Source organism: Muscardinus avellanarius, assembly GCF_963383645.1.
Source record: "Muscardinus avellanarius genome assembly, chromosome: 16".
NCBI lineage: Eukaryota > Metazoa > Chordata > Mammalia > Rodentia > Gliridae > Muscardinus > Muscardinus avellanarius.
The window spans coordinates 34,427,704-34,453,192 of record NC_137802.1 but is presented as its reverse complement, the minus strand read 5'-3'; the positions used below and the strand labels follow the sequence as shown (position 1 = coordinate 34,453,192).

General features: G+C 39.9%; 1 protein-coding gene across 6 annotated transcripts in view; it reads right to left on the bottom strand.

The window, feature by feature from the left end:
• BCAS3 (BCAS3 microtubule associated cell migration factor) overlaps window positions 1-25,489 on the bottom strand; it is a gene marked incomplete at both ends in the record, with an annotated part of 624,117 nt that overhangs the window by 518,975 nt on the left and 79,653 nt on the right. For all 6 annotated transcript variants that reach the window (XM_080712926.1, XM_080712928.1, XM_080712927.1 and 3 more), the window contains one exon: window positions 22,189-22,261. In XM_080712926.1, the coding sequence (XP_080569052.1) occupies window positions 22,189-22,261 (73 nt within the window). The remainder of the gene's footprint in view (window positions 1-22,188; window positions 22,262-25,489) is intronic.

The following is a 25,489-nucleotide window of genomic DNA, read 5'->3' as shown; positions in this document are numbered from 1 at the left end:
CACACCCAGGTAACCTATAGTGAATTTTGAATTACTTTTCATTAACATTCCCAGAAGTCTTATAAGTTTTTATCAGCTTATATTTATAAATATTTCCAAATCACATTACTTTGTTTTTCTTGTCTGAGAAATAAACACATGTAATAATTTTTTTTTAGTGTGTGCTGCTAAGGATTGAACCTAGGGGCGCTTTACCTCTCAGCTACAACCTCAGCCATCCCTCCCCCTTTTTTTTTTTTTTTTTTTTGTGTGTGTGTGTGTGTGTGTGTGGTGCTTGGATTTGAACTCGGGGGCGTTCTACGTCCAAGAAACACTCTATGTCCTATGTATTTCTTTCTTTTTTTCATTTAGAAACATTTAGAATCTCACTAAGTTGCTGAGAGCCTTGCAGTGTCGCTGAGGCTGGCTTGGAGGCTGCAGTCCTCCTGGGTTGGGCTCCCAAGTGCTGGGGTTACAGGAATGCACCACGATGCCCACTCACTCACACATGTAATATTTACAGACTCTTGTGAAATGTCCCATCTCATTCCATTTTCTATCTATCGTGCCTTCCAATTTCATCATTAATTGTATGATACATTTGTGTAGTATGTTTCCTTCTACCTCTTCCTGTCAGCCACAAGTCTACGACAGCAGCATGTTTTCCCTAAATCCATGTTTGCTTTGTGGCCTTCCTTCACAGTGGGGGAAAAAGGGGGGGATATACTGGGCTGTAGTGGGGATTGAACCCAGGGGCATCCTACTTCTGATTACAGCCCCTAATGCTATTTTATTTTTTATTTTGGATCAGGATCTCACTATGTCGTGGAGGGTCTCACTAAGTAGCTGAGGCTGGTCTTGAACTTGGGATATTCCTGTCTCAGCCCCCCCCCCCCAAGTACTGGGATTAAAACGGTGCACCACCACATCTGGCTTCAACACATTAAGGGGTAGGGTGACTGGAATTGAACCCAGGAGAATTCTACCTCAGAGCTACACCCCCAGCCCTATTTCCTTTTTATTTTGAAACAGCGTATTGCTAGGTTGATAAGAGCCTCACTGCTTGCTGTGGCTGTCCTTGAACCTGGAATCCTCCTGTCTCAGTCTCCCAAGTACTGGGATTAGAAGTTTAGGCCACATGCCTTGTGTGGTGGCACATGCTTGTAATCCCAGCATTTGGGAGGCTGAGACCAGAGGATCGCAGTTCGTGGACAGCCTCAGCTACTTACTGAGGCCCTCTGAAACTCAGTGAGACTCGGTTTCAAAATAAAGAATAAAAAATAGGGCAGGGGCTGTAGCTCAGAGGTCGAATGCCCCTGGGTTCCACCCCCAGACCCGCCCAAAAAAAAAAAAAAAAAAAAGTGTAGGCCACATGCCCAACTGTGTTCATCAAAAATTTTTAAATTTCTGACTGAAAAGCCGGGTGTGGTGGCGCACGCTTATAATCCCAATATTTGGGAGGCTGAGACCGGAGGATCACGGTTCGCGGACAGCCTCAGCTACTTAGTGAGGCCCTCTGCAACTCAGTGAGACCCGGTTTCAAAATAAAGAATAAAAAATAGGGCAGGAGGTGTAGCTCGGAGGTCGAATCCCCTTGGGTTCCACCTCCAGACCCGCAAAAAAAAAAAAAAAGTAAATAAAATAAAAATAAATTTCTGACTGAAAATGTAGCTCAGTGGTAGAGTGCTAACTTAGCATATGCAAAGCCTGGTTCAATCCACAGCACTGCAAAAAAAAAAAAAAAAGTTAATATTGCATTAATACTTAAAATACACTGGGCGTAGTGGTGCATGCTTGTAATCCAAGTATTTGGGAGGCTGAGACAGGAGGATCTGGGTTTGTGGCCAGCATCAGCTACTTAGGCCCTTTGCAACTCAGTGAGACCCCGGGGGTGAAGCTCAGAGGTAGAATACCCTGGGTTCCATCCTCAGTACCACAAAAATTTTGAAAATAAAACAAAATACAAAATATTTGCATATAATTTTTAATTTTGCCATGAAGCATTATTTGAGTGCTTTTTCATCTGGAAGGAACTTTTTACTGAGTCAGATTTTCCATCCGTCTGTCATGTAAGTCATCTAATTCTACGCACACGTCAACATAATGTTGCTTTATTACCCTTCACTGGTCATGAATTCATAATACTGTCCATTTTTTATTCTAGATATCAGAAATTTTTATTTTTTTTCTTGACCAGTCTCATTAAAAGTTTCTCAATTTGAGCCAGGCGTGGGAGCACACACTTGTAATCCCTGCGCTTGGGAGGCTGAGACAGGAGGATCGCAAAGTTCGAAGCCAGCCTCGGCTACTTAGTGAGGCTCTCAGCAACTCAGTGAGATCCTGTTTCCAAGTAAAATATAAAAAATAGGTCTGGGAGTATAGCCTGGAGGTAGGAAAGCCCCTGGGTTCCACCCCCAGTACCCCACACACACCAAAAAAAGTCTATCAATTTTGCTGATCCTTTCAAAAATCCAGTTTTTTTATTAACTGAAAAAAATCAGAGTAAGCACCTAAAAACAAGATTACATTTCTAGTGAAATAGGAGGTATCATAATCTACTAAACATGAAAGGGTTTAAATATGGTTTTGAAGGTTTGGAACAGCTAAATTTTGTCCTTTATTAAAAGTACTCATGTATCAATATAAATTGTACCATCCAAACCTAAACTTCCCACTAAATAAGGTTAGTGTGCCATCACTGACCATACAATGAAGCCTTCCTGATAACACAAATTACAAGTTTCTCAATGTTTCATATATGGTCTCCCCAAAATTTGTATCCCAGATCTGCCTCCACCAAACATAAATTGACAACTGTCAAAAATAATTAGCACAACCAGGTGTAATAGTATATGTCTGTATTCCCAGAAGTTGAGAGGCTGATCACAGGTTCAAAGATAGCCTCAGCAACATAGAGAATCTCTCAGTAACCTATGAGACCCAGTTTCAAAATAAAATATAAAAGAGACTGGAAATGTCGCCCGGAGTTACAATTCCCTTGAGTTCAATTCCCAGTATCGAAAATAATAATGACAAGGATGACAGTCATCATCATAATAACTCTAAGCATATTTTTAAAACATTCAATTACTTTTAGTCTTAAGTTCAAGTAAAAATGTTTTCGACTCCTTTTCTACATAACATGATCCAAACTGAAGTAGTCCATGCTAATAGATGAGTTATTATAACTAAGACTCTAATACACAGGTAACATTTTAATTTTTTGTCTAATTCAAAGTTATCACAAGTACATGACTCCTTCTAAAAGAATGGGCAACTCTGTTTAAAATAAAGACAATTTTTAGCCGGGCGTAGTGGCACACGCTTGTTATCCTAGCATTCAGGAGGCTGAGATCCAGAGGATCGCGATTCGAGGACAGCCTCAGCTACTCGGTGAGGCCCTCTGCAACTCAGTGAGACCCTGTTTCAAAATAAAGAATAAAAAATAGGGCACGGGGTGTTGCTTAGAGGTCAAATGCCCCTGGGTTCCAATCCCCACACCTGCCAAAAAAATAAATAAATAAAATAAAGACAATTTTTTACTCATGTTATATATTTGTAATTAACACTGATGGTCCATTTTAATGAAAATTCTCAACATTTTCAAGAATAGAGTTTTTTAAAAAACAGCAAGATTATAATACCAAACAACTGTACATTAATCCTTCCACGGTGCTTTCCATGTTTCTTTATTTCTCCAGTACTAGTGATTAAACTCAAGAGCATTCTACCCATGAGCTACACCCCACAGCCCTCTTTTTTATTCTTTATTTTAAAACAGCATCTCACTAAGTTGCAGAGGGCCTCACTAAGTAGCTGAGGCTGGATGTGAACCATGATCCTCCTGTCTCAGCCTCCTGTTACTCTAAAACTTCTCTCTTAAAAATCCAATTGGTTCATTTAAAAAAAATTTATTTAAGGCCGGGTGTGGTGGCACACGCTCATAATCCCAGCATTTGGGAGGCTGAAACAGGAGGATCACGGTTTGCGGACAGACCCTTTACAACTCAGTGAGACGCTGCTTCAAAATAAAGAATAAAAAAATAGGGCTAGGGGTGTAGCTCGAAGGTAGAATGCTCCTGAGTTCCACCCCTAGTGCCCCACTAAAAAAATTTTTATTTAAAAATAGAACAGATAAGCTGAGCGTGGTGGCACACTCTTGTAATCTCAGCATTTGGGAGGCTGAGACAGGTGGATCGCGGTTCACGGACAGCCTCAGCCACTTAATGAGGCCCTCTGCAACTCAGTGAGACCCTGTTTCTTTCTTTCTTTCTTTCTTTCTTTCTTTCTTTCTTTCTTTCTTTCTTTCTCTCTCTCTCTCTCTCTCTCTCTCTCTCTCTCTTTCTCTCTCTCTCTCTCTTTCTTTTCTTTCCTTTTCTTTCTTTTTTTTTTTTTTTTAAGGTACTGGGGATGGAACCCAGGGGCCTTCTACCTCCGGCTACAGTCCCAGACCTATTTTATATTTTTATTTTGAAACAGGGTCTCTTAAGCCAGCGAGGCTGGCTTTGAACCTGCGCGATCCTCCTGCCTCTGCCCCCACACAGGGTGATTAAAGCATGCGCCACCACGCCTGGCAACCCTGTTTCAAAATAAAGAATAAAAAACAGGACTGGGGATGTAGATCAGAGGTAGAATGACCCTGGGTTCCATTCCCCAGTACCAAAAAAATTAGAACAGATAAACAAATGCAAATTCCAGCTCTGAAACAAAGATTCTAAAATGTCTGACATCTTCCCTTTGGTAAGTCCTGCTTTCCTAATACACCCTATGTCCAATGCTACTGTAGAATAGCTAATAGTCATCAAGAGAATCACAAATGTTGTGCACTGGATAAATACCATACATTGCTTTTAAAAGCTTTATCTGTACTACGTCACTTAATCCTGACAAAACTCTATAGCGTAGGTAAAATTTTATAAAACGTTTTTTGGTACTGGGGTTTCTGGAAGCCCTTCTACCTCCAGGCTATACTCCCAGACCTATTTTTTATATTTTTATTCAGAAACGGGGTCTCTTAAGCCAGCATGGCTGGCTTCGAACCTACGCGATCCTCCTGTCTCCACCTCCCAAGCGCAGGGATTACAAGCGTGTGCCACCATACCTGGCTTTATAAAAGTTTTTTAAGCCGGGCTTTGGTGGCACATGCTTGTAATCCCAGCATTCAGGAGGCTGAGACCAGAGAATCACAGTTCGCGGACAGCCTCAGCTACTTAGTGAGGCCCTGTTTCAAAAATAAAGAATAGCCGGGCATAGTGGCGTACGCTTGTAATCCCAGCATTCGGGAGGCTAAGACCAGAGGATCGCGGTTCGCGGACAGCCTCAGCTACTTAGTGAGGCTGTCCGCAACTTAGTGAGACCCTGTTTCAAAAATAAATAAAAATAGGGCAGGGGGTGTAGCTCGGAGGTCGATGTCCCTGGGTTCCATCCACAGACCCGCGGGGGGAAAAAAAAAAAGAAAACAAAAATAAGGAATAAAAAATAGGGCAGGGGGTGTAGCTCAGAGGTCGGATGCTCCTGGGTTCCATCCCCAGACCCACACACACAAAAAAAAGTTATTTAAAACTGATTCATTTTTCAACATAAAAAAATATCAGAACCCAGGCGTGATCGCGCATGCTTGTAATCCCAGCACTTGGGAGGCTGAGACAGGAGGATCGCACAGGTTCGGAGCCAGCCTCAGCTACTGAGTGAGGCTCTCAGCAACTTAGTGAGACTCTGTTTCCAGATGTTTCCAGATGTTTTAGATGAATAAAAATTCATCTAAAAATACCTAAAATTAAATGTATAATTTATAGAAAAGAAACATTTAAAATGACTAAAATATGCTGAAAATTTGCAAGCTGGTTCTGATAGAGGCAATAACACCAATAAAATAAAATATAAAATAGGCCTGGGAGGATAGCCTGGAGGTAGAAAAGCCTCTCGGTTCCACCCCCAGAACCACAAAAATAAAAAGATAACGGGTGCAGTGTCACCTGGCTGTAACCTCAGCACTAAGAGAGTACAACAGGAGTACTGAAGGGTTGAGGCCAACCTCAGAAACTTAGCAAGACCTTGTTTCAAAATAAAGAATAAAATAGGGCTAGGGTGTATCTCACAAGAAGAAAGAATGTCCCTGCATTAAATCCCCAGTATGACAAGATAAGTAAACAGCCAGAAGTAGTTATATAGTCTATTGCTTGTATATTGTAATTTGAGATACTAAAATCTCACTTTGTAAATTCCTACTGAAAAGAAATAAGGATTTATATTTATGAGCATTAATAAACTATGCATTATTTTATCATTTTGATAGATACATTTTTTGTGGGGTTTTTTTTGGGGGGGCTGTTTGTTTGTTTTTGCCATACTGAGGAAGAAACCCAGAGGCATTCTACCTCAGAGCGACACCACCCCACCTCAGCCCTATTTTTTCTTCTTTATTTTGAAACAGGGTCTCACTGAGTTGCAGAGGGCCTCAGTAAGTAGCTGAGGCTGTCTGCAAATCATGATCCTCCAGTCTCAGCCTCCAGAATGCTGGGATTGTAAGCGCGCACCACCATGCCCAGCAAATACACGTGTATTTTAAAGTGAGGTAATTAGATATTTCTATAGAAGCCACGTATGGTGGCACACACCTATATACAGAGTATGGAGAGACTGACATGGGGGAATTGCAGACTTAAGGCCATGCTCTACAATTTAGTGAGACCATATTTCAAAATAAAAAATGATCCAGGCATTGTGGCACAAGCCATCCCAGTACTTAGGAAGCTGAGACAGGAGGATCACAGGTTCAAGGACAACTTTAGCAAGGTAGAAATACCCTAATCAACCAAAGGCTAGGGGTATAGTTCACAGGTAAAATTCTTCTGTGTTCTATCCTTAGTGAAGGAAGAGTAGGAGGAAGACAAGAAAGAAAACAAAAACAGTGAAGGGAGCCGGGCGTGGTGGCGCACGCTTGTAATCCCTGCACTTGGGAGGTGGAGAAAGGAGGATCGCGCAGGTTCGAAGCCAGCCGTGCTGGTGTAAGAGACCCTGTTTCAAAAATATAAAATAGGTCTGGGAGTATAGCCCAGAGGTAGAAGGGCTTCCAGGAATCCCAGTACCACCAAAAAAACAAACAAACAAACAAACAAACAAAATCAGTGAAGGAAGAAAGAAGAGGAGGAGGGAGGGATACTCAGAGGGTGCTCAGAGGAAGAATGGGTTCATTCCCAAGTATTTCACACCAAAAAAAAGTCTATTGTCTATTTATTTTCTTTACTTTTTAAACTTTCTCTTGAGATACAACAAAATAAGGTGAATCACTAGCAGAGGGATAGAGAACAGAGGCAAAGCCAGCAAGTTAAAATTCAATATTAAAATCTGGCATGGTGGTGACCACTTGTAATCCCAGTACTTGGTAGGCCAAGACAAGAGGAGTAGAGGTTCATTCAGCTTCTTAGTGAGGCTCTCTCCACCTATCAGTGTGACCCCCTGTTTTAAAATAAGGAATAAAAAGTAAGGCTAAGGGTATAGCTCAGAGGTAGAGCTCCAGGGTTGAATCCCTAGTACCACAGAAGAAATTGAATATTAAAATTTCTGTGAGTGATCAATTAAATACATCATAGTGATTGGAGATGTAGCTCATAGTAGAATGCTTACATAGTACTGCAAAGACCCTAAATTCTATCCCTAGCACCACAAAAACCAAGATTTATAATAATAAAAATTCATCTAAAAATACCTAAAATTAAATGTATAATTTATAGAAAAGAAACATTTAAAATGACTAAAATAGCCGGGCGTGGTGGCGCACACTTGTAATCCCCGCGCTTGGGAGGCAGAGACAGGAGGATCGCGCAGGTTCAAAGCTAGCCGCGTGCGCTGGCTTAGGAGACCCTGTTTCCAAATAAAAATGTAAAAATAGGTCTGGGAGTGTAGCCCAGAGGTAGAAGGGCTTCCAGGAACCCCAGTACCACCAAAAAAATAAATAAATAAATAAATAAATAAATAAATAAATAAAATGACTAAAATATGCTGAAAATTTGCAAGCTGGTTCTGGTAGAGGCAATAACACCAATAAAACAAAGCAAAATCTTCCCTGGATTTACTTCCCTAAATGCCAACAAGGTAATTTATAACTTCTTGTCAGTTATGATAAACGAAACCAAGACAGAATCATCTTGCATATCAACAGATATGTATAATCATAGTTAGCAGAAAAAGACAGGATAGTTGGAGTGCAGATACTGATTGATGTCTGGCTCAACCACAAAAGATGCTAATTACACCAAGCTCTGCCAAGCAAGAGGAGAAGCCAAACGCCCCTCACTGTGGAACACCTGACCTGTTTTTATTACTGTATCAGCACCTTCAAATTTACAATCAATGTGCATAAAATTTGAGTATGCGTATGAAATCAACAGGAACTTTACCGAACATGGCTCAGAAACCAAAGGCTCATAACACAATTGAGGCATTGAGTAAAGATATAAAGCTAAAACTAACAGATTATGCTTCAAATCAACTTCTCAAAATGAAAGAAAATCTCACTATAAAAAAAATACACTGTAGAAAAAAGCACACGTAAAAACTGATCACCTGTCAGTCATTTCCTCTTTCAATAACTAGAGTGTAATCTCTGGTGTTCTATTACACAGCATGGTGACTACAGTTAATATATTTTATTTTTTAGGGAAATTAAAGAGTATTGGACATTGAACTCAGCAACATTTTTTCTCTGATCAACATCCCCAGTTATTTTGAAACAGATTCTCACTAAATTGCTGAGGCTGGTCTCCAACCTGCAATCCTGTCTCAGCCTCCCAAATACTGGCGTGCACTAACACACTTGGTGTCTCTCCCCTTTCCCTCCCTCCCTCCCCCCCCTCTCCCCCCCCCTCTCTTCCCCTCTCTCTCTCTCTCTCCCCACCCTCTCTCAATGAGAGTTGGAGGAGCATTCTACCTCTAAACTACACCGTATCCCCTATTTTATTGTTTTTATTGTCAAACAGGTTCTCACTAAGTTGTAGAGGGCCCCGCTAAATTGCTGAGGCTGGCTGCAAATCTGTGATTCTCCTGTCTTAGCCTCCCAAGCACTGGGATTATAGGCAAGTTCCAACAAACCCAGACTTGTATTTCAAAATAGCCAAAAGAGTTTTTTATTTTGTTTTGTTTTGTTTTGGGAGTCTGGGGAATGGAACCCAGGGGCATTTGATCTTTGACCTCCGAGCTACACCCCCTGCCCTATTTTTTATTCTTTATTTTGAAACAGGGTCTCACTGAGTTGCAGAGGACCTCACTAAGTAGCTGAGGCTGTCTGCGAACTGTGATCCTCCGGTCTTAGCCTCCCGAATGCTGGGATTACAAGCATGCATCACCTCAGCCACCTCACCCAACCAAAAGAGAATTTTTTGGTTTTTTGTTTTGTTTTGGTTTTTGTTGTGCTGGGGATGGAACCCAGGGGCTTTCTGCCTCTGGGCTACACTCCCAGACCTATTTTATATTTTTACTTGGAAACATGGTCTCACTAAGTTGCTGAGAGCCTCACTCAGTAGCTGAGGCTGGCTTCGAACTTGTACAATCCTCTTGTCTCAGCCTCCCAAGAGCTAGGATACAAGTATGCACCAACACGCCTGGCTAAAAGATTAGTTTAAATTATCTCACTTCAAAGAAATGATACAAGAAATATGTTAATCAGCCTGATTACATCATTCCACAATGCCTAAAGGTATGAAATCATCACAGAAGAATTTAGAAATATATACAACTCACTGTCCATTTTAAATTAATAAGTGTGGATAAGTCAGGTGTGGTGGTGCACGCTTGTAATCCCAGCATTCAGGAGGCTGAGACTTAGTGAGACCCTGTTTCAACATAAAGAATAAAAATAGCCGGGCGTGGTGGTGCACGCTTGTAATCCCCGTGCTTGGAAGGCAGAGACAGGAGCCAGCCCTGTGCGCTGGCTTAGGAGACCCTGTTTCCAAATAAAAAATATAAAATAGGTCTGGGAGTGTAGCCTGGAGGTTGAAGGGCTTCCAGGAACCCCAGTACCACCAAAAGTGTGTGTGTGTGTGTGTGTGTGTGTGTGTGTGTGTGTGTGTGTGTGTAAAAATTAGGTCTGGGAGTGTAGTCCGGAGATAGAAGAGCTTCCAGGAACCCCAGTACCACACACACACAAAAAGAATAAAAAATAGGGCAGGGGGTGTAGCTCGGAGGTTGAATGCCCCTGGGTTCCATCCTCAGGCCCACACACAAAAAAAAAATTTAAATAAGTGGGGCAAGGTATGCACACTTATAATCCCAGCTGCTGTAGAGGCTCAAGAAAGCCTGGGCAACTTAGTGAGAATCTGGCTCAGAATGAAATGTTAAATGGTTTGGAGAGCAGGTCCATGGTACAACATTTGCCTAGCATGTAGGAGGCCTTGGCTTAAACCCCAATATTAAGAAATAAAATAAAATAGTTAAAATAAACATTTGCTTATTTTTAAATGAATAAAATATACCATTTTAAATCAGTAATTTTAATTTGAATAATAATTCAAGTACAAAAATTACTGGGAATAATATTCTCAGTAGTTTATATAAGTGTTTTATGTTATATAAACTATTTTCTCCTTCCTATTAAGTCAGAAATGGAGAGGAGTAAAAGGTACTTAAATATTTCTCGTGATAATCTGGAGCCATTTTACAATGAAGTATAAATTAAATCTGCACTAGAAAGCCTAAAGATACAAATATGGTCACAAAAAGTAGCTTTAAAGTTTTAATAATACTGTTGCCAGAAAGCACTACTTTTCAGAGTGAAACAGCAAAGTAAAATATTTTCTAGTCTGTCTCCTCCATTAAAAGCAAGTGATATTGAGGAAGAAGGGAAGGAGTAATAAAATGAAAAAACAAAGCAACACAAGCTAAGGTAGATAATTATAAATGAATAAATGAGAAGAAAAAATATACCATTGCATTATCAATGATTACAATTTTTTTATAAACATAAGTAATGAATGACCAATATAATCATGAATTATTTGGTCCTTAATTTTGTAATTCAAAGAAAGAGCCATCAATCAAATATAAACCTACTATGTATAGCCCCGATCACAGATGAAATGCAAACTCAAGGTGCACAAAATATAAAATATGAGAGGCTTTAATCACAGAAATTTAAAGCCACAATTTAACCAGAGCAAGAAGATATTTCTGAAATAATCCTGAAAGAAGTGTAATATTCCTTTATGAGAAATAAAAACTCTATTGTATAGTATTTTAACTGATGTAGTCTACCTTTAAAAGTTAAAGCTATCCTTAGAGAACACGTAATAAGAGACTGCCAAAAGAATGTGTTACCCAAGAATAATCATGATCTAACATGCATTGCAAAATACTACAGTGGATTTACTATTACTTTTTCAGAAATTACCTAAAAAGTACTTCAAGAAGGGTTGGAACTGAAGATGCAACTTAGCGCAGGCATACATGGCACCAGAACGGGCCGGACCTTGGATCGCCACAGAACAGACAAAACAAGCTCATCCTACACCTACTACACAACTGGTGCTTTGAAAAACAGACAACGAAAAGCAGCTGGGTTAAAGAGAACTTTTCATTTCACAAATGTGTAGAAGCCAGAAATTCATGACGGATCAATGGAATGACGTAAAGCTTCAGAGAGATGTCTCTTCGGTTGTCGTCTCAGTGGGAGAGCTAAAAATGGAAACTGGAAATTCCCACTTCTACTTCCAGGATGAACCAACCTAACAGTTATCAGCCCAGAAAAGGAAAAAATCATCATCAAAAGCACATTTTAAGTTTCAAACGCCTCTTTCAAAATGAGTAGAATGTTTCTGCTTAATTATCAAAAACAATTTCTTTACATTTGAAAAGAAAATTTTAAATTAAAGGAGAAACTGAAAGAAAAAAAAAAAACCCTACCTCAAGCAAGCCTCAGTTCACTGGATCTATGTCACATTGATTTATAACAGTTATTTCTTAGGGGAGAAAAAAGAACACACAGATGCAAACAATTACTCTATTTTTGTAGGCAACAAGTGAGGTGGGTGGTAACTGAGAAAATTTTTTTAAATCCTGTCACAATATTCTGTTTTTTCTTAAGAAACCCTCCTCACACAACAAACGTTTGCCACATCAGAGAATTTCCAGGGCCCGAAGCGCCACTTTGATTCCAGACTGCTGCAGGCATTAGCAGGAGGTAATTAGGGTAAAAAGTTCAGCCACAGTTCCATGTCTAGAGTCCTGCCAGAAATGAATTTCCTCTTTATTCACTGGTTTCTACTGTACCCTCCCTAGGAATCATATTGAAAACACATTTATCATTGCAGCTTGTTCCTCTTCTAATGAACTCTATGGCATTTACAGCGTTTAATGACTGAAAACGGCCCCAATCAGAGCAGAGTGTGTTATCACGCTTTGTACACTGCTGTGTCATCTGAGGAGGCCTCGGAGACACACTGCAGTGCTTCTTCATGTCCTCTGCTCCTACACATACCTAACAGTTCCTTATTTTTTTTCCCAGTACTGGGGATGAACCCAGGGGCATCCTACCTCTGAGCTACACCCCAACCCCTATTTTTGGTTCTTTATTTTTGAGACAGGGTGTCACTAAGATGCGGAGGGCCTAAGTAGCTGAGGCTGTCCATGAACTGCAAGCCTCCCGTCTCAGCCTCCCAAATGCTGGGATTACAAACTTGCGCCACCACGCCCAGCCTTATCATTTCATTTTAACAAGAAAAATAAAACTGACAAGTGACTATATTCAGAAGGTGTCCTTCCACATTTTAAGAAGAGTGAAAAAACTAATCCAAAAATGCAGTTTTAAGTATGTTAGGAAACTATGTTCCTTGACAACACACAGATGTTTGGTTGTCTTTCATTTTTCCAGAGAAAAGTATGAATAGTGCCCAGAAAATAACTGAAAGAAATATACATATACCAGATATCTGTTTGAGAGTTTAAAATTTAAAAAACAAGCCAGGAATGGTGGTGTATGTCTGCAACCCCAGTATGTAGGAGGCCGAGACAGAAGGATCACAGGTTCTAGCCAGTCTCATCAATATAGCAAGACCTTCTACATTTTAGTTAGACCTAGTTTCAAAATAAAAACTAAATAGGGTAGGGGTGCAGCTCAGAAGTAGAATGCTCCTAGGTTCAATCCCAAATACCAACAAACAACACAAGAACACTCAACATACAACCCTATCTAAATAAGCACATTCACCTACACCCACATGAGTGCACTCAAATATGCCAATCATCTGAGTCTCAACCTTCTTTGTATATGGTGTTTGAAATACAAAATGTTAATAAAATTATATTGATATTAAAAATTTTTGTTATGTTTTCTAATAAAGGATTAAAATGTTACAAAGAGGTAAATCAATCAAATGACATTTAGAATAAAATATTAACAATAACTGAATTTCACTAGTACATAGTTGGTTATTAACAATTATGCTGTTCAGTTCATAAGCGGGGTTTTTTGTTTTTTTTTTTTAAAACTGGGGCTCAAACCCAGGGTGCCACACTTGCAAGACAAGTGCTTTGCCACTGAGCTATATCCTGACCCTTCAGTTTACAAGTTTAGTTTTGAAAAAATAATATTATCTGTTTACAAATAAAATGATACTTCAGCCGGGCGTGGTGGCGCAGGCTTGTAATCCCGCGCTTGGGAGGCGGAGACAGGAGGATCGTACAGGTTTGAAGCCAGCTGTGCTGGCTTAAGAGACCCTGTTTCCAAATAAAAAATAGTATAAAATAGGTCTGGGAGTGTAGCCCGGAGGTAGAAGGGCTTCCAGGAACCCCAGTACCACCAAAAAAAAGGGGGGGATACTTCAAATGGTTTTTCAGCAAAATATAATTGCAAGCTGGGCATGGTGGCACAGCCTGTAATCCCAGTACTTGAAAGGCTGAAAAAAGAGGATCATAGGTTCAAGGACAGCCTCAACCTAGTGAGATCCTGTTTCAAAATAAATAAATAAATATATAAATAAAATAGGACTAGGGGTACAGCTCAGAGATTTACCTTGGGTTCAATGTCCAGTACTACAAAAAAAGATATAAAGATAGATATATATAGATATATATGTACATATATAATACATATATACACATATATAATAATTGCAAAAGGTGTTTCTACACATGTTTTCAAAATTCCTTCAAATATTGGGTACTCAGTATGCTAAGGTATAAGTCATCAGGTATAACTTTACACATGGAAATGGAGAAAAAAAATGTGCCCACCAGTTAGTAAAGCCCTCAGCAACTTAGTGAGACCCTGTTTCAAAATAAAATGAAATAAGGCTGCGAGTATGGCTCAAAGGTAGAATGTTCATGAGTTCAATACCCAGTACAACAAAAAAAAGAAAAAAGAAAAAGAAATGAATAGAAATACTCATATTAGAACTACTCACATCACCCCCAAATCAGCAACTATGCAAACCCCAAATCACCACTGATAACACCACTGTTCTTTCCAGCATTATCTAATCACTTTCTCCACTTTTTGCACAAAATTTATCACCATACAATGTATTTACTCATTTATTTTTATTCTTTTTTTTTTTTTTTTTTTTTTGGTGGTGGTACTGGGGTTCCTGGAAACCCTTCTACTTCCGGGCTACACTCCCAGACCTACTTTTTTATATTTTTACTTGGAAACAGGGTCTCTTAAGCCAGCACAGCTGGCTTCAAACCTGAGCGATCCTCCTGTCTCCACCTCCCAAGCGTGGGGATTACAAGAGTGTACCACCACGCCCGGCTCATTTATTTTTATTCTCTTCATACTAGAATGTCAGTTCTCTTAGCATACAGATTTTTGTCCTCATAAGATAAGGGTTTCTGAACTTTAACCCTTTCACCATGGTGGACTGAATAATTAATTGCTATTGAGGACTGATTTAATAACATCATTGACTCTCCCCACTGGATTAACAGTAACTCCCTGGCCCAGCTATGAAGCATTGCCTTCAATTACTACTATAAGAACAGCAGGCACAGAGCTGGGGTGCAGCTCAGCTACAAAGTGCCTGTCATGCAAGTGCAAATGCCCTGGGTTTTATTCTGAGTACCAAAAAGACAATACACACACACACACACACACACACACACACACACACACACACGAACAAAGAAGAAGGGGGAAAAAAGAAAGAAGAATAGACACAAAACAAGTACCCATATATGTATACTGAAGTAAAGTTCCTTCATTCACATCAAGCAGTTCCTGGAGTTTCCTATCTAAACAACAGGCGAGAGGTGGCCTACAGCAATACAAACAATGTATGATTAGCCTGGTAGCAGACAAGAATTCCTTACATTTTAGGAAGGCTGTGTTATACTTTACTGAGTAAATAGCATCCATGTAGTTTTTATTATAACAGATAGAAATCTAAGTTAAAGCAAACTATGCTTCTCAAATCAATATTTTGATATAGAAAATCATTAAGAAATCATTAAGTAACACAATTAGGGAGATTCAGAAGCTTTTATTATGGCTATAATGCCACATAATTCCATCAACAAAAGATCCTGCCTGGAATGGTGGTACATGTATGCAGCTGCAACCGCTCAGGAGGCTGAGGCAGGAAGATAACTTGATTCTACAAATTCCAGACCAGCCTGGGCCACAGAGTGGGACTTTAGCTCAACAACAACAAAGAAAGTCTTCCCAAAAACAATTAATTGAAAACTGTTAAAGTTCTCCATCATAATGAATCATTTTGCCTTTTAGGATAATCATAGGATGCCAGCCATGGTGGCTCAAGCATGTAATCCTAGTACTTGGTAGGCTAAGACAGGAGGATTGCAGGCTTGAAACCAACCCCAGCAACTTAGTAAGAATCTGTTTCAACAAAAATAAATAAAAATACAAAGGGCCCCAGGTGTATCCCAGAAGTAGAACCCCTTAGGTTCAAGCCCCAGTAACAACAAAAAAATGACCCCAGCGTAATGGTGATCTCCACTGATGTCCATTCACTGCGCCCAAGCGCCTTCCCTAAGTAGAGCGAGCATGTCTGTGTGAATTCCACAAAGTCAGAATCTATGCAGATGTTCTTTCCCTTTTGGTTTTCCTTTATTTTGCAAATCTTGTAATCTAAGCCTGAAGTTGACTGAACCAACATTTAAACCAGAATGGCAGTATCAGCCAAAAACTCAATCTGTTTTCTATTTATATGTCAAGACTACATCCTCTTTGGTGGCTAAGAAAGCTGTTGTTTTGAAATGATTCCACAGTGAAGCTGCAAGGCCTGTAGTAGTTTTATGAACTGGTTCTGGAAGGAAGTTTTGCTTTTAAAAGTCACAGAGGAGAAGAAAAAAACAACTTTGAACTCATGACTTCTACCTTCACTTTTTTTTTAAAGTGGTACTGGGGATTAAAACCAATGTCATTCTACCTCCCCCGACCTATTTTATTTTATTTTTTATTCTGAAAGTGTCTCACTGAGTTGAGGATGAGTTGAGGAGGACCTCACTGAGTTGCTGAGGCTGCCCACAAACCTGCGATCCTCCTGTCTCCACTCCCAAGAACCAAGATTGCATGCATGCGCCACCATGCCCAGCTATGTTCACATTTTTATCCATATGCTAAAGTCACCTTACACCACATGATAGCAAAGTAACTCCAAAACAGGTTATGACAAACTGGAGATTTCATTGATATTCAAAGATACTTATTACACAGAAACAAGCTTCTTCGACTGAGGGAGGAACATGAAAGATGTAAGACAATGGCACCTGAGAACTACTGAGAAGGATGGATACAGGCTCACATGCTGCTGTCTTGAATGGAGAATTGGTTTCATGGATACACACAGATGTCAACATTTATCAAACTGCACACTCTAAATAAGTGTAGATAATCATGTTTCAATTATCTCTCAATAAGTAAAGGCTGCGTGTGTGTGTGTGTGTGTGTGTGTGTGTGTGTGTGTGTGTGTCTGTCTGTCTGTCTGTCTGTAGCCTCTTTATGGAATAAAAGAAACCACAATTTTCCAATGAAAGTAAAAACCCCTAGACACAGTGCTGGGTTAGGTAGTGAGGACTAACAAATCTGTAACCTAAGCCACAGATGAGTTGGGCATGGCCATAATTCTCCATCATTCCTAGATGCAAAAGGGTCACCCCGTCAGCCAAAACAAATATCTACCTGAGTACACACAAAAAAAACATTCCTGCTGAAAAGTGTTCCCTGGGTATCCTTAAAAAAAAAAAAAGAGGTCTATCTAATATATAACAGACTGTAGTAAAAACTTAAAAACATTGCCTGACTTAACCCTTACAAGAGGGACACAAACCTTACAAGGTATGGGGTTGCACACTTGTAATCCCAGTACTTAGGAGACTAAGACGGGAGGATCAAGGTTCCAAGCCAGTCTCTGTAACTTAGTAAGACTCTGCTTCCAAATTAAAAAAAAAAAAAAAAGCCCAGGAATGTAGATCAGAGATAGAAAGCCCCTGGGTTTAATATATATTTTTGTGGTACTGGGGACTGAACCCTGGAGTCTTCGAACTCTGAACAACATATAACCCCAGCCTTGTTTTAGATTTTATTACACAGGCTCCGACTGTGTTCAGAACCTGTGATCCGCCTGTATCAGCCTCTCAAGTACTAGGATTACAAGGTGTGCCTCCACACCAGGCTCAAACCCACGTTGTAACAAAGGTGTTTATAGAGCTAAGACAGAAGACTCGCAGGTTCAAAGCCAGTCTTGGCAACTTGGACTCTGTTTCAAAAGAAAAAGAAAATGTGCAAGGGGTGTACTTTGGAAGTAGAATGCTCCTGGGTTCAACCCCCAGTACCACTAATAAATTAGACAGACAATATGGTCACCCAACTACAATTATGCTCCAAAACCAAAACATACCAGCAAGGGAAATAAATAAAAATCACTCTTAAATCACATTGTGTCACACATGGGAAAGAAAAAGCCATGAACTTTAAATAATATTTGTGAGCCAACATGATGGCACATGCCTGTAATCCCTATATTCAGGAGGCTGAGATTGGAGAATGGCAATTGAAGTCAGCCTCAGCAACTTAGTGAAGCTGTTGGCAACTTAGCGAGACCTTGTTTCAAAAAAATAAAATAAAATAAAACAGGGCTGGCTGGGGGTCTGTCCTGGAGGTAGAAGGCCCAAAGATCCCCCCAAGTTCCACAAAAAAAGAAGTGAATAAATAAGCAGGAAAGGAAGGAAGGAAGGAAGGAAGGAAGGAAGGAAGGAAGAAAAACTGTGGCAGAAGAGAATAAATCTCTAATATTGGCCAAGTTTTTGCTTGGAAGATAAAAAGCAAAAGAGTTCTACTGGTGGCAGAGCATAGAACAAGTCACCTAGGATCTACTCCAGGAGAAAGTAATGGTTCTACTCTGATAGGGAGATGCTGAAGCAGATTGGAGCTTAGCTGGATCAAAGCCTTATCTACTAGATAACCAAAAGGAAAGGAAGGCCAGTCATAGTGGCCCACACCAGAAATTCCAGTAATTGGGAGGCTGAGACAGGAGAATCACCAAGTCTCTATAAAATAGACTTTCCGCAACCTTGTGAAACCTGGTTTCAAAAAAAAAAAAAAAAAGTGTTGGGGGTATAGCCTAATGCACACACACACACACCAAATGGTAAGGGTATTAAGAGACCCTGAAACCATTGCCCCGTGGTATCTTGCTCCAATTCAATGCACCTAAAGAAAAAAGCATTCCTGTTAGATATCCAGGTAAAGCATCTAAATCCCTTCTTTCAGAACCCTTAACCTCTATGAAATTATTAATGCTGTTCCAGAAAAATCACACTGAATTTATTGTGAATACAGCAATAACCAAATATACACAAAACTACCAGAAGAGGAAAAAACACAATTTTATTCATAAGAAAACCATCCCCAAAATAAAATTCTGCAAATCACAACCTAATTATATGTATGCCTACTTCATGACTAAAATTTGTCCCTAAAAACCGTCAGTAATTAAAAAGACATTAAGTGGAAAATCACTTCCATTATTTTTCGTGAGAATTGTAAAAGACTTGAATCTTATTTTCTCTGAGAGAAAAATACATATTAATTGAATACTAAAAATGAGTTGACATGAGAAAAACCTGGAAGAAAATGCAGACTGTACTTCAATTAGAAAATATACTGACCAGTAATTATACTAAAGTGAGAAAAGAATTGATGGTCACTCCAGGAAGTCTCTGGATGAACAACTAAACCAATTAAGCATAGAAGAGGGAATACCAAAGTGGACTGGAGCTGATGTGGCTTAAATTGCACAGATTTCTGCAAAAGTTCAGCAGCTGCTTGAGCCTAAACACTTTATGATTATTGTGTGTCTTAAGTTCCATGGCACTACAACAGATGTTCTCATCTGTTTTGCAGATACTCTTACCTCTAAGTCACAAATTCTCACCATTCTTAAGTATACTTATTCCAGCTTCTGTTCACTATAACTTTATTAGTACTTTGGACATACTTCTTACAAATCTTTGTCTGCTACAAAACTTCTCATTCCCTAGGATCCAACTGACATTGTTAATTCTCCATAGGCTTTCTGCAATAATCTATGTGTGTCTATCTTTCATTTCTTAGAATTCCTTTTATACAATTTTATGCCATAATTATTGTGCAAAGGTTGAACTTTTTCTTTTCACTCACATCCCCACACCTGTAGGGAATGGAAAGGGGATTGCATGCTTTGGCATCCTCATCCCATACCTGGCATTTATGATTGGTACAGTAAATTCTCAAGAGCCTACTTCTACCCAAAAACTTACATTTGAAGAAACTGGCCCATAGTCTATGAAATCAAACCATATCCTCAGGGGGCAACATTGAAGACTCTGCTACCTAAACATGTCAGATCACTGAAATATTTTTACCTTTTCCAAAACCCCGTGATCTATACTATGTACTATAAGAATAAAGCATGTAGCATAGATTTCTAGTTGCCAATCTAATATCCATTTTAATCATCATGCTTACTAGCAAAACCATAATCATTTTTCAGATTTCTTTTAGCTAAGAGTTCATGTTCAGGAAAGCAGTTACTGAAAAAGTAGTCACCACTTGAGAGCATTAGAAAAAGAGTCACATTACAAGCATGTCAAAGCTCGAGAGAACTGTTATTAATATACATCTCTCTATATATAGATATAGACATATTTTGAGGGTCTAGGGAATAAACCCAGGGGCATTCAACCTCCGAGCTACACCCCCTGCCCTATTTTTTATTCTTTATTTTGAAACAGGGTCTCATTAAGTTGTGGAGGGCCTCACTAAGTAGCTGAGGCTGTCTGCGAACCACGATCCTCCGATCTCAGCCTCCTGAATGCTGGGATTACAAGCGTGCGCCACCACACCCGGCTGAACTTAGCTTGTTAAAATAATAAAGTAGCTCATTGTCTGTAGAACCCATATCCACAGACTTCTAATCACATGATGTGGGGAGGCAACCGCAACTTTACTAGCAGCTTTTTTTTTTTTTTGGTGTGGTGGTACTAGGGGTTGAACTCAGGGGCTTGCTACATCAGCAGCACTATTTTTTATTTTAAAATATGGTCTCACTAAGTTTGTGGAGTGCCTTGTGTTATTAAGGTTGGCGAGGGACCTGCGGTCTTCCTGCCACAGACTCCCAAGTACTGGGATTCCAAGCATGTGCCACTATGTCTGGCTACCCAAACATAATTTATAACTGTAATTATGTAGAAAGAAAGAAAATCACAAGCAAAAAAAAAAAAAAACCAACTTGATAGCTAATTCATCATGGGACAAGTAAACATATGACTCTCTAACAAATAAAAACTGGTCCTCTTAGTCCATAGCCCTCTAACTGTTAAAAATGCAGTGTTCATGGACTTAAGCACAAATTCTTTGGCTTAGAGTCCATAACTCCAGCGTATAAATTCAGTGCCTACATTTTTCTAAATAGTAAAGTAGGAATAAAATGGTACTTTTTCACAGCATTACAGTAAGAAGAAAAAACATTTTGTAACTTTTAGAACTATTTTACAAGCATGTTATAGCATTGATGTTAACTAGTTAATAATTCTGTTTTGTTTTGTTGCGGTACTGGGGTTGGAACCCAGTGGTATTCTACCTCCGAGCTACATCCCCAGATGTAATAAAGAAAATATTCTTTAGTTTGAAACAGGGTCTGAGTTGCAAAGGGCCTCACTAAGTAGCTGAGGCTGTCCACGAACCACAATCCTCCTGTCTCAGCCTCCCAAATGCTGGGATTACAAGCTTGCATTGCCACGCCCAGCTCACTGTTAGTAATTTTTCGTTTTATACTAAAAATAATGAGCCAGGCATGGTGGCGCTCCCATGTGAATCCAGGAGCTTGGGAGGCTGAGATAGGAATATCAAAAACTTGTGGCCAGAATGGGCAATTTAGAGAGACACTGTCTCAGAATATAAAATTAAAAAGGGCTGATTTAATCCCCATTACTACCACCAAAAAAGGGCATTATTGTCAACCAATAGTAATTTTATATCCATTGTACAAAGGTTATCATTTGAATAAATGTGCTGTGCGTGTGTGTGTGTGTGTGTGTGTGTGTGTGTGTGTGTGGCACTGGAGATGAAAGCCAGGGCCACTCTTGCTCTAAGCTATACCCTCAGCCCTATTTATTATTCTTTGAATTTGAAACAGGGCCTCACTAAGTAGCTGAGGCTAACGGTGAACCTGCACGCTTCCTGTCTCAGGCTTCCAAATACTGAGATTACAAGTATGTGCCACTATGCTCGGCTAAAGTGCCTAATTTAAGATAATATTATGGTCAGGTGAGGTGGTGCATGCCTATAGTCTCGACCACTTGGAGGTGAGACAGAAGGACCGCAAGTTCAAAGCCAAACTTAGCAACTCAGTGGACCTCCTGTCTCCAATAAAATGAAAAGGGCTAGGGGTATAGCTCAATGGTAAAATACCCCTGGTTCAATCCCCAGTGTGGGGTCGGGGTGAGACTATATTATGGTGTGTCCCTGGGCTTTGTCTCTCATCCTGCTCTCACTCTGAATAGGAAAAATAGTGATTAGGGAAATTAACCCACAGCGACTGAGTCACCAAAAACCCTGGATGTAAGTTTTACTTTCTTTTTCTTCTCTTTTTATGAGAAGTTAGTCTTATGGCTAGAAAGATGTTTACGGCATCAAATGTCCCCAGCTTTAATCAATAACATGAAAGTATTAATGCTATAATTTATAATAGGTGCCTCAATGGATTTTTAAATTTTCCTTACCTGGATGATCCGGTGCTCTTACAAATACCAAGAAGGGGTCTTTTTTCTGCAAAGCTGTCACACTTTTGTTCACCTGTTGAGAAGCATAAAACAAAATTCAAATTGTTAGAAATATACTAGTATAACTCCCATTGTTTCATGCTTTCAAAATATTCACAATGAGCCAGGCATGGTGGCTCACGCTTGTAATCCCCACGCTTGGGAGGCTGAGACAGGAGGATGGCACAGATTCCTCAGCTACTTGGTGAGGCTCTCAGCAACTTAGTGAGACCCTGTTTCCAAATAAAGTATAAAAAAAGGTCTGCGAGTATAGCTTGGAGGTAGAAAAGCCCCTGGGTTCCACCCCCAGAACCACCAAAAAAATAATAATAATAAATATATATATATATGTATGTATGTATGTATGTATGTGTATATATATATATATATATATATATATATATATATATATATATATATATATATTCACAATGAGGGATTAGGGGTGTAGTTCAGAAGAAACACACAAGTCTAGCATGCACTGTTCCCTGGACTCAAACCACAGTATTGCAAAATGAAAAAATAAGACATACGCAACATAGTTTCCTGAACAGAAATGTATTCATCATAAATAGATATAATTTACACACCTGACTAAACAAGAAAAAGAAAAGTGAAGTAAGCTTATAAACATTAAAACAGCTAGGCAATGTGGCACTTGCTTGTAATCCCAGTACTTGGGAGGCTGAGAGAGAATGGCAGGTTCGCAGCCAGCCTCAGCAACTTAGTGAGAACATTTCCAAATAAAAATAAATAAAATGGGACTTGAGGTATAGCTCAAAGATAGTATGCCCCTAGGTTCCAATCCTAGTACTACCCCCAAAAATAATTTTTTTTAAAGGACAAGACACTGAATTAGCCAGGCCTGGTGGCATGTGAATCCAACTACTTAGAAGGCTGAGACAGGAGGACTGCAGATTCAAGGACAGCCTTACCAATGTAGTGAGACTCTCACCAACCTATTGAGACCCTTTTTCAATATATTAAAAAAAAAAGAAATAAGACCAAGAGTGAAGCTTGGACGGAGAGTGCCCTTAGGTTCAATTCACAGCACCAATAAAAAAAATAGTAACCATTTCAATCTTATTTATAAAGCAAGGCGTGGTGACACACGCTTGTAATCCCAGCATTCAGGAGGCTGAGACCAGAGGATTGCAGTTCGCGGACAGCCTCAGCTACCTAAGTGAGGCCCTTTGCAACTCAATGAGACCCAGTTTCAAAATAAAGAATAAAAATAGGGCTGGGTGTGCAGCTCTGAGGTAGAATGCCCCTGGGTTCCATTCCCAGTACTGAAAAAAAAAATCAATCTTATTATATTCTCCACAAAATCAAAAAATCACACCCTCATCTGCCAAATTTTGGAAATAGACAAATGATGCCCAATTTAGCTGCCCTAAGGAAAAGTTCACGGCAGTAGACAAAAACTCAGAAATTCAAATTACTTTATATCAGTCTCTTTAAAAGTGATACCACCAGGTACACTTGGGATTGGCTGTGAAAAGGAGTGAACCTAATATAAAGAGGGCTGGCTTGTTAAAGACTTCTAGAAAAACACTCAGATCGTGAGACCTTCACTCCCTTAGACGACTCACCATCCCCATTCCCAGCCAAAGTCTGAAAGGCTGTTCTCTAGAGACAGCGAGACAGAAATACCCGGAGGACAAGTGAATGCAAGACAAACAAAGACCAAGAGGATTAGATGGCAGCAGTAATACTACTATGGCAGCAACACTCTCCTGTGCCCCAAGGCTCTTCCCCCATTGTGCTTCCAGAACACTGGCATCAGAACTTTATCCTGTAAGCAGGAGCTGCTAAGTCCCCTCGGGGGAACTGAACAAGACTACAAGGAAAAACTGAAAACAGACTATGGATCCGAGAACTCTGAACACACTACAGCAACCCCAATAGAGGCAGAAGCTGACCATCACAGCAGAGCTTCCCGTTAGCCTTTGAGTGTGGCACTGGCAGTGACAGGCGGGCAACCAAGGATTAACAGTCATCTAGAAAGTGATTCGCCAGGAAGAAAACAACAAACACAAAACAATTGTACTCAGTGATTTCAAGGATATAAAGGAATATACTATAGGCATGGAATGATACAAGACTACAGAAGACAAGCTCCTGGAAATAGGAACTGAGGTAGATATTACTTTTAAACTCAATTACGTTGCAAGGGTAAATTTAAGAAAATTTCCCAGCGAGGAAAGCAAAAAAACAAGAGAACGCTGTTATATGCATTATAGGAACTCCAAAAAAGGACAAGGAAAGCATCCAAAAAGACATATAAAAAAACTCCCCTACAAGTGAGTGAGTTTAAGGTACCTTCAGATTCCAGCAAGGCGGATCAGTCAAAGGAACATGAGGTACACGATTTCAAGACAGTACAAAAGAGGCTTCTACGTGAAGAGGAAAAGCAGTTCTTCATAAGGCCGGGAATTCGAGTGGTTCCTCTAAATATTAAATACTATCAGCAGCCAGGTCTATAATCCCACTACTTGGGAGGCTGAGACAGGAGGATCACAGGTTTCTTGCCAGCATCAGCAACTCTCAAGGCCCTCCACAACTTAGTGAGACTGTATTTCAAAATGAAAAATAGCACAGGGCTGGGATACATTTCAGTGTGTACTAGGGAAGTGTTTGCCTAGTACAGACAAGGTCCTCAGTTTCATCCCAAGCCGAACAAAAAAAATTAGTAAATAAAATGTAGGTGAAAAGCAAAGAAACTAAAACAGCTTAATTTTTTTTTTTTTTTTTTTTTAGAAATTAAGAAAATGAGAGGCAGGCGTGGTGGCGAACACTTCCAGCATTTGGTAGGCTGAGACCAGAAGATCGCGGTTCATAGATTGCCTCAGCTACTCAATGAGGCCCTCCGCAACTTAGTGAGACCCTGTTTCAAAATAAGGAATAAAAAATAGGGCAGGAGGTGTACCTCAGAAGTCGAATGCCCTTGGGTACCATCCCAGACCCACCAAAAAAAAAAAAAGGCAGTACAAAAATAAAACAATACAAGCCGGGCGTGGTGGCGCACACTTGTAATTCCTGCACTTGGGAGGCTGAGACAGGAGGATCACGCAGGTTCGAAGCCAGCCTCAGCTGGCTTAAGAGACCCTGTCTCCAAATAAAATATAAAATAGGTCTGGGAGTGTAGCTCAGAGGTAGAGGGCCCCTGGGTTCCATCTCCAGTACCACCAAAAATAAATAAATAAATAAAAAATAAAACAATACAAAACCAAAAAACCCGTAAGCCAGGCGTGGTGCGTGA